Below are 10,112 nucleotides of genomic sequence, written 5' to 3'. Positions count from 1 at the left end.
ATCAAACAATGGAATGGAATGGAAAAGTTATAATTATGGTGTCGAAATGATGAGGAAATAATTATGAGATAAAGCCGCAATTGTATTTACAAAACAAGTCATACTTATACAATTCATTACGGCCTTTTTTGTCTTCAAACTCCATTTTTCAACCGATTCAAACCATTCAAGCATCAATCCATCAGCTCATTCGGGAATATTGTGCTATCTATTCAGAGTTTATAATTTAAAAAATTATAAAATGTTTCCCATTGAAAATGAATGGGTCATTTTTCACACTTTCACCATTCACACATTCACATCTCAACCGATTCAAACTCAAACGATTCCACCATGAAAACATTCCACACATCCACAGTGCGAACTAACAATTCAAGATTGAAGAGTTTTATTGTCATATGCATAGTAAAACGGACAGTTATACTATGCAATGAAATTCTTATTCTGTTCATTCTCCCAAGAAAACACAAGAAAGAATAAGAACATAATAAACATATGTACCAATAAATTAAGCAACAACAACAAGAGACATTAATACAAATAAATGAATAACTAAATAAATAAAAGTGCTATGAGTGTGTGTGTGTGTTGCGTGTGGCGTGTGCGAGTGCTTCGTTGAGAAGCCTGATGGCCTGTGGGTAAAAGCTGTTTGCCAGCCTTGTGGTCCTGGACTTCAAACTCCTGTAGCGTCTGCCTGACGGTAGGAGTGTGAATAATGAGTGTTGTGGATGTGTGCTGTCCTTGATGAGGTTGTGTGTTCTGCGTAGGACTCAAGTTTTATAAATGTCTTGCAGTGAGGGGAGGGCTGCCCCAACAATGTTCTGTGAGGTCTTGATCACCCGCTGGAGTGCCTTCCTATCACGTGTTGTACAGTTACCGTACCAAACAGTGATGGAGGCGGGAAGGACACTTTCCATAGTGCATCTGTAGAAGCAACTCAGGATTGTGGTGGGCATGCCAAATTCCCCACATTACAAAAATTTCAACTTTTCCCAAAATCCCCACTTTTCCTTTGATCTTAATTACTGCAAATTCCTTTGATCTTAATTACGCTTAACTACATTTTTCAACCAATTCTAACCCTTCTAACATAAAATCATTCAGCACAATCCAGACATTAAGGCTAGCTGTTTTTCACTTTTTTTCACATTTTTTCCTAAAAACTAATGACCCCTGAAGGAATGCTGCTACAACATTTCTCAACAGATTCACCTCATTCCAACGTCAACTCATTCAACTACGTCAGCACATTCGTTCTGCGATCCACAGCACAAACACTGCCACTTACACTTACACTTACACCCACGGTGTAAGAAGGAGAGGTTCCGCAGGTCCTTCATACCGACCGCTGTCAGGCTCTACAACACCTGCACCACCAGAAACATGTTGTAGTCACGATGCTTTACTTTACTTTACTTTACTGTTCTCTTTACTTGTCTTGCTTGCTTGCTGTTGTAACAAGTAAATTTCCCCGCTGTGGAATAAATAAAGTACATACAATACAATACAATACAATACAACTTTTCCCGACATGCCCATTTTTCCAGAAAGCCAAATGCCTTTGATCTAATTTGATCTAATTAGATCAAAGGCATTCAGCAAGTACCACATTTCACTACAGATTCAAACATCGAACCATTCAATAACATTTGTGCCTTTGACCACATTATAGCAATTCCCACTTTTCCCGACATTCCTATTTTTCCAGAATGTGTGCTATCTACTCCCACATTTTGCAACAGATTCCAACCGTTCCAACATCAACATGGACACTTTCCTGCTCATTTTTGCCCCCACCCCCAGAAGGAAGCGCTGTCGGTGTCAGCCTAGCCACAGTACCCTGGTGATGACTGTGACATGCGGTGAGGTTTGTAGTTGGTGAGGCTATTTTACAATTCGCACAGAAAACCTTCAAGAAAAACTGGAGTGGACATCGGAACGTAAAAAAAGTAAGTTTTGATCACTGCATCACAATGAGTTTCTCTGCAGCGTGGGTGCCATTACATGCATTAGTTACCTGTCTCTTTGCAGCTGTTTTTATATCTTTAGAAATTGCAGAAAAGAGAGACGTGTGTGTTAATGCCTTACGTAAGGATTGTGGATGTCGGGAAAAATTCCAAAAAGTGCAGTTTTCCTTTAAGAACAGACAATACGGAAAAAAACGCCCTACTTCCGATACAGAGAGACAACACAGGTAGGTGAGCGATACTGCAAATTCTATACCGATACCATGTTCAAGATCATTTTTGTAGCCATTATAAACACAATAAAACACAGGTCAGCTTTTAAGACTTTTTTATCAGTACACATTTTTAACAATATAAAAATACAGACATATACGCGATACAATATAGCCATGTATAAATGGAGTGGATGCAATATATTTGCACAACACAACACTGAGTTGCAAAAAGTAACAGAAGAGAACTGAAAAATATCAACTTCATCACGCTGGTATCGGTCCGGTCCTGGTACTACGTTGGGATCGACAGAATAGGCATTTGTAACGATCCGCCCACCCGGAGACAACAGAAAGCAGACTAGTGGTGAGAGGTGGGCGGCCTGTCTGATAGGTGAAGGCTTTTGTTTGTGCAGACCAATTTAACAATCTACACGCTTGACACACAGACTCACACTCGAACCATGGTGAAAATCACTTTCCAGCCCGTCGCGGGACACAAAGGAGATAAAGAAAATGATGGCGATAAGACCGAAATCCTCATTCCTCAATCGATGGTGAGTTAAAGTTCCTTTAATTGTGTTGCAATGTGTTATCAATGCTGCTAATGGTGTATTTATTGGTGAATTACAACATCATGTAATAGTGCATTGCGTGTCCCCATGACGCCGTATCGCAATTGGGTTGACAACAAAAACCTGCCTAAGCTGTCATGGCTTCCTCATACCAAGCGCCGCCATTCAATATGTCGTGGGAAGACACCGTAGACTAGCTCTGTCCAAAGTGTGGCCCAGGGGCCATTTTTGGCCCGCAGCTCGTTCTTATTGTCCCTGTGGATATTCTAAAAATAGAATGAATTCATTATTAATTTATGTATATTATTGGATAGTACACTAATTTGCTTTGTCACCTATGACACAAACGCTACTGCATTGATGTTTTCTTAATAGCCTAGCATACGGGACATTTCAAAGTAAAATGCATCACTTCCTGTCCAACTCACATACTTATGGAAGTCTCAACTTGATAATGGCATTCAAAATAAAATAGTTACATTAACACCGTGTGCTATTCATGCATATTCTATTAAATAAAAATAAATCACCATTACTGAAATATAAATGACACCTTGAGTAGAAAGTGGCTCCTTCTGCCGTAGATATTAAACACTATCTGCCTAGTGATACCCTGGCTTGCGTGTGTGATGGCTTCCAATGATTTGCTCCAAAAAGGCACATTCCTCGAGCGGTAGTTGGGATGTAGGAAATGCAGCAGCTTTTGCTGACAAGATGGCAGATGCATTTGCATGCAGCATTTCATCTGCAGAGGACTCCCTGGGTCATGCTGTGTCAGAATCCCTGCTCACTCGGTCTGTATCCTGCACAGGATGATGATGGGGATGTTGACATCACTTACTCTGAAGTGTGTGTGAGGTTTGTGCTTAGAGAGGAGAGGACACATTTGGCATGGTGGTGGTTGTGTTGTTGTCAGTGAGTGTGAAAAGCCTCCATGTATCTGGGATGGCCAAACACAAAGAGTGTGTGTTCACACATGCACAGTTGTGTCCTTGTCCTTGTGCACCCTGTGTGTCCAAATGTTCCCATTCTGAGCGTCACGCTGATATGAGCGCTAGGATCCACCGCACGTGTTGGCAACTATTTGGGAAACAGTCACGCTGTCCTTTTCAGTACAGAAATGCTGTCACTCATTTTGTATCTAATTAGTTTTTATGAAATTATTCCACCAGGCCCCCCTTCTCAGAATAGCAGCCTTAGCGTTAGGCGATACTGCAAATTTTGGTATCAGTCTGATTCCAAGTAAATACAGGAGCGGTATTGTCAATACTTTTTACTTGAAATGTTTTCAAGATCATGTAATGATTTTTGGCTTTGAAGGGACAGTTTGGATTTTTTGACATGAAGTTACAGTACATGACATCCATCAACAGTGACAGTTGGTCCCGTAAGCCCATTTCTGGTCGGATTTCGGTGAAGAGAAACGTAGTTCCTGTTTAGTACGTGGGGTTACTTAAGTATACGTACATGTTCTCTCATTTGCATGACAAAAATGCCTCCTCGAAAAAAATCGGACCTCCATAAATCTGCTGTCCGTTGATGTGTATGTGATGAAGATGGCTGCCACCCTCGCATCCTCATCCGCTGTGGAGCACATGCGTAAACAAGATGGCTAAGTCAAGCCGAGTGCTTTGTGAGGTCCGATTTTTTTTTTTTTCGAGGAGGCATTTTTGTCATGCAGATGTATTACTCTTTGGAACGCATCTTGTTTTGAGAAGACAAACTCTCTACTTAAGTGACCCTAATAACTAACCAAAACTACGTTTCTCATCACCGACATCCGACCACAACTGGGCTCCCGGGACCAACTGGGGGGTAAGTCACTGTTGATGCACCACACTGCTGATGGGGATGTCCTACAACTTCATGTCAAAAAGTCCAAACGATCCTTTTAATTTGTTGATCATGATGATTTTAGACAAAAAAGAAAAATAATTTATGTAATGATATAACAATAGTTTAAAAATATCTTTTAAAAAATTGATAAAAGTACTGTTTCAATACAAAGCTTTGTGTTAGTAGTTATGTATATCAATATTTCAGCCTTTTCTTTCCACATTCTGGCTTTTTGCGCTGTTTTTTTTGTTTAATTTTATTTCTACATTGTGCCGCAGGCCACACTTGGGGAAACCCCTGATATGGCACAACAAAAAACTAATTTATTCCCTTTTATTACATTCACTTGTTTGATCAAAATAAAGCCAACAGTTCAAAATAACCCAAATTAAAAACTACTCTTGACTCTCATTAAAATCCTTTGGATTTTGCCCCCAAGGCCTTCCACCCACCCATCTTCTATGCCGCTTATCCGCCGCTGCAAGGGTATGCTGGAGACTATCCCAGATGACTCGGGTCGAGAGGCGGGGGCCACCCTAGACAACCATTCACACTCACATTCGTGCCCCCAAAGCCCCCCTGTGTAAATAGAACAAGATCAGCAATGCGATAACGACCATGAGAGAGAGCTGAAAAATATCGATCTCATCACGCTAGTATTGATCTCGTACTGATACTAGCTGTGGTATCGATGTGATAGATACTTGAATTGATCTGCCCACCCCTGTTTTTTGTGCAGGGGTGGTGATTATTTTTACCTAATGCACCACTGAGCCTTGCCTGCTTGTAGTAGTGGAAGAGCGTAGTGTGTGTGTGTGTGTGTGTGTGTGTGTGCGTGTGGTACCAGCAGATGGGCGGCGAGACTGGAGGCGGCTGTGACGGGTTTTCACTATCTCTGTCACGTTTTTCATAACCAAGCGCCAAGTCATCATTTCCTCTCACTGAAACCGGTCCTCATAGTGGTTTTAATTTGCGGGAACCGCCGTGTCATTGGCTGCTGTTGGTTTCATCCTCGCATCTTAGTCATCCTCTGTGAAGGAACGTATAGACCAGGGGTGTCCAAACTATTTCCACTAAGGGCCACATACTGAAAAATCCAAAGATGCTGGGGCCGCTTTTACATGTATTTTTTTTTTTAAACCAACCCAAACAAAATGTTTAATACAATGTGTGTATATATATATATATTTACATATATAAAATACATTTATTCATTTGATCAGTGACAAAGCCTATTATTATTATTATGGACTGTTTCTCCTTACATTGCTTTTTGGCTGTTTTGTATAAATATTAACCTTTTACTTGTACATTTTTTTCCTCTAATATGACTTCTCATAATATTTTGACTTCATGAAAAGCAGCAGCGGGCCGTAAATGGCCCACGGGCCGCACTTTGGACACCCCTGGTATAGCCAAGCACAAATATTTCAGTTGAAATGTGCGTTGTGTGTTTCCCAGGAGGAAGAGGAGCTGGTCCTACCGTTGCGGCCCAGTAAGTCACCTCTCAACGGGCTCTGCTGCCTGACGTTTGGCCTGGTTGTCTTCATGGCTGGTCTGGTCCTTGCCTCCATCTATATGTATCGCTACTACTTCATACCGCATGTAAGTCTCCCCTTTGCTACAAAAGTTTATGTTGAGAATATGTTGGTTTGAGAACATTCTGAGGTCAAGCGTGTTGTCTGCAGGCCCCGGAGGAGAACTTGTTCCATTGCAAGGTAGTTTATGAGGACTCGGTGTACGCGCCGCTGCGTGGGCGTCAAGAACTGGCAGAGAACGTCGGCATCTACTTGGCAGACAACTATGAAAAGATCAGCGTGCCCGTGCCTCACTTTGGAGGCAGCGATCCTGCTGATATTATCCACGATTTCCACAGAGTGAGCAGCAACGTTTGATTTTCACTGACATGTCGTCCTTCACCTGAGCACCAACCACTTTACATGTGTACATTCCGTTCTTTTTTGTTTGTTGTTATGTTCCAGGAGAGATTTGTGCTCCACCTTTTTTGCTATGCTACTGCTACACTGCAATACGGTGGAACCCGCTAAAGTCAGTCCTGCTTATGTTGACAACTTTTCAATTTGGACCAAGTCAGCAAGTCCCGGTCCACCGAGTTCTTCTTATTACTGAAATGTGCCGATGGGTCCGTTTATGTTGACGTGTGGTAGTTAGGCGTGTCAAATTATAGCATTCATTGCGATGAACTACAGCCAGATTTCATCTAATTGTTAATCTCTAACTTTACTGTTTATATATGAAATGTTTTTTTTTTTTTTACGCATCGGGCTCTTGTATTTGAGTTGTTGGGTGGAAAACAAGGCTCAGCGACACACTGAAGTGGACATTGGTTGTGTTTGGGCGTGTTTAGCATAGTCTGATGGGTTTCCAGTGTAGTTGGGAGGGCAAGGTGAGGAGCGTGTAAGAGTTGTCAGGCCACTGACTGGAGAATTCACATTTCAAAAACGCTTCGACGGCACCATTGATAAAAGTAGACTCCTATGAAATGAAATTAGGTTTACTGTCATTCCACTTAAAAGCATATGTGCCTTAATCCTCTTCATTGGAATAATAAATACCACACAACTCGGGGTGATGGATGATTTTTTTGTGTGTGTAGCAAGCATTGAGCGTTCTTGTCTGTCGATGGTGAATATTGGCAGAGGCCTACAGCTCGCATGTGTCAAACATGGAGCAACACTTTTATAAGCCGATGAGAGATGTTCATTTTCTTGATCTTCATCTGCAATAAGCAGCTGTCTTTCGCAGGGATTGACTGCCTACCATGACATCGCTCTGGACAAGTGCTATGTCATTGAACTCAACACCACCATTGTGATGCCCCCACGCAACCTTTGGGAGCTGCTCATTAATGTCAAGGTACCTCAGTCACAGTCCCGGGTTACATATTGGGTGCATTTTAATGGTTGAGAATATGGTGGACCAGCCAGGAAACCTCTTATGTTGCGCAGTGCACGTTTACCCCGTCTATTTTTATTGACCTTATGCCCCCTTTTCCACTTCACGGCACCTTCTTGGCTCGACACAGCTGTTCACTGTTCACGCGTTTCCACTGCCAAAAGCAGGCACTATATTAGTAGTAGTATTCATTGTCAGGGTTTGTTTGTTTTTTCAAAGTATAACAACGGTGTCCAAACCTTTTCCACGGACAGTTGCATGTATAAAAATGAAAGGATGCGGGGGCCACTTGGATACGTTTGGTAAAGTAATGATGCTAACACCAATCCAATATATTGTAGGTTAATATTTGCTAAGCCGTCTGACTGAAACATCCGCATCTTAGTTCAGTGCTACAGCTGACGAAATGAATGTCATGCCTAATAAAATATCCCTTTCACAGTGAATTTATTTTATATTTACAATATGCCGAGGGCCGCACTTTGGACGCCTCCGAACAGAATGCAAACATTCTGGCAACAGCCCAAATCGTTTGTACGTTTGCAATATTAGTGCCACAAATAATAAAAATATTCTGCTGTAAGAATCGTTTTTTGAGAGAAAACAGTTTGAGACTGAAGTTAAAAGTGAAATTCATACATTATAAATTAATTATGTTCTACTGATAAGAAATATTGCATCCATTTCTTATAATTATGATACCAATTTGTATAATATTTATATTTGATTATATGTATAAATGCTGATACTGATAATGACATGCCAAATTATTGCATTATATTATAACTCTATTATAAACTGCTCCTATGATGTGCTATCATTATGTCTTCCCTACATTATTACTTTTTTACTTTATTCTTGTCGGCATGTTTTTGTCTCTTTCAGAAAGGAACCTACTTGCCTCAGACGTACATCATCCATGAAGAGATGGTGGTTACTGGCAGAGTCCACAACATTCATCAACTGGGCCCCTTCATCTACCGCCTTTGCAATGGGAAGGACACATACCGCCTCACCCGCCGGGTTTCCCGCAGACGTAAGCAGCAATGACAAAGTCTTCAGACTGATGCCTGTGACGTCGTGGTTTTAGTTGTTTTATGAGCTAGATGTTTAGCACAGCACCTCGTCCTCTGTGTGGCTCACTGCGTTTCCCCCCCACAGGCATCAACAAGCGAGAGGCGAAGGACTGCCACCGCATTCGTCACTTTGAGAATACGTTCGTGGTGGAGACGGTTATCTGTGCTGAAGCGTGAGCAGGACAGGAAGCGGTCGGTCACCACAAGGCACATGCCAGTCACCTCCCCGGGTACTGCAGCCTGCGGGTCTGATCGTATCGCACGTTAATCGCTCACGTGACATCCCGTCTCACTTGGTTTCGCTCCCTGTTTCCACTGGTAAATGTTTGTTCCGACATGTGATGCAATACTGAGCTGCTGGAAATATCACAGGATTTTCTATGTAGCAAAGCCCAACGCTGTGCTTAAAGACCCCCCCCCTTTGGAGACTTCCATGGCGGGAACTGTTGTTAGGGGAGATGACTGCCTCCATGTGTCGTCAAGGTGACCTTTTTTTTTTTTTTTTAAATTACTTGTGTGTGTGCTGTTTGTGTGTCGATTGTTGGGTGGGAGAGGAAGGCGGCGGCGGCGGCGTCGGGCATTAAACTCCACTGTTGAAGAAGTCAAGAGACATGATTGACGATATGCTCATTTGTCACCAATGATTTAGTAATATCGCTGTGTGAATCATTGAATATATTTTGTGTATCCGTTTCCCCCCCTTGCATGTGTTTCAGCTGTTTGGTAAACGTTAAAGCCTTAGTCCAGAGTCAGATGCTGGACTAACGTTATTACTGATGCAACAGGCGGGAGCGTATTATTTGATGTTCGTTAAACGCAGCTGACTTAACCGTGTGTCTTGTCTGCTGATGGCTTCTTGTCTGTGAAATAAAGTTTTGAAAAATGTCTGTCGATGATTTCATGTATGCATTTGCTGAGTGTCATTATTGTGGTTTTGTAATGTAGAAACTATTGTACATTCAGACCTGCAGCAGCACAAGCTTGTAAGATTTGCCTTTCAAAGCCTGATTCAATTTAAAAGCTGTTGAATTATGAATGATCGATGCAGCGCATCGCCGGTACAGTACAGTCCCTCAGTTTATATTCAGACAAAAGACAAGAGCTGTTTTCTGACAATCTTCAGTGTGCACCATGATAATACGCTCCTGTTCAAAGAGCTGCAAAATGGCAAGAATTCACATTTTGCACTGTGAGATCTTAAGGAAGTTCGAGGTAGAGCTTAAACGCAACAGGAAGCAATGGGAGTGAGGAAGCACTTCATTGCAAACAAGCAGTAAACTGAAATAGGCTGTTCATCAGCTGATCAAAAGTTTAAGGCCATAGCTAAGAAGAACCCCCCCACCCCGTAATAGAAATGAAATGTTCAAAAAAGGACTCCGTAATGAGTAGCGGCACCATTCTTGTCAATCACCTCAAAGAGTGATGATCAAATGAAAAGGATGCCAGTGTTTGGAATGTTGCTCCAGGTGGTGAAGATGGCTTTACGGAGGGCATCCGTTTTTGTCAGCTCCTCTTGCCATCCATCCCCAA

The 10,112-nt window shown here is 42.0% G+C and overlaps 1 protein-coding gene across 2 annotated transcripts; it reads left to right on the top strand.

Moving 5' to 3' along the window:
• Window positions 1-1,783: 1,783 nt before the first annotated feature.
• itm2ca (integral membrane protein 2Ca) lies at window positions 1,784-9,467 on the top strand. Of its 2 annotated transcripts, XM_054794098.1 has the most exons (7): window positions 1,784-1,949; window positions 2,629-2,736; window positions 6,052-6,195; window positions 6,279-6,467; window positions 7,357-7,467; window positions 8,392-8,542; window positions 8,668-9,467. In XM_054794098.1, the coding sequence occupies exons 2-7, from the start codon at window positions 2,644-2,646 to the stop codon at window positions 8,757-8,759; spliced, it is 780 nt and encodes a 259-aa protein (XP_054650073.1). In that variant the 5' UTR covers window positions 1,784-1,949; window positions 2,629-2,643; the 3' UTR covers window positions 8,760-9,467. The 2 variants fall into 2 exon arrangements, with proteins under 2 accessions (XP_054650073.1, XP_054650072.1); XM_054794097.1 differs by lacking the exon at window positions 1,784-1,949 and having other exon boundaries at window positions 2,505-2,736.
• The last annotated feature ends 645 nt before the right edge of the window (window positions 9,468-10,112 follow it).

This window comes from Dunckerocampus dactyliophorus, chromosome 12 (genome assembly GCF_027744805.1).
Source record: "Dunckerocampus dactyliophorus isolate RoL2022-P2 chromosome 12, RoL_Ddac_1.1, whole genome shotgun sequence".
In the NCBI taxonomy this organism is placed as follows: domain Eukaryota; kingdom Metazoa; phylum Chordata; class Actinopteri; order Syngnathiformes; family Syngnathidae; genus Dunckerocampus; species Dunckerocampus dactyliophorus.
Note: the sequence above shows the minus strand (reverse complement) of the source record. Positions and strands in the feature narration are given on the sequence as shown.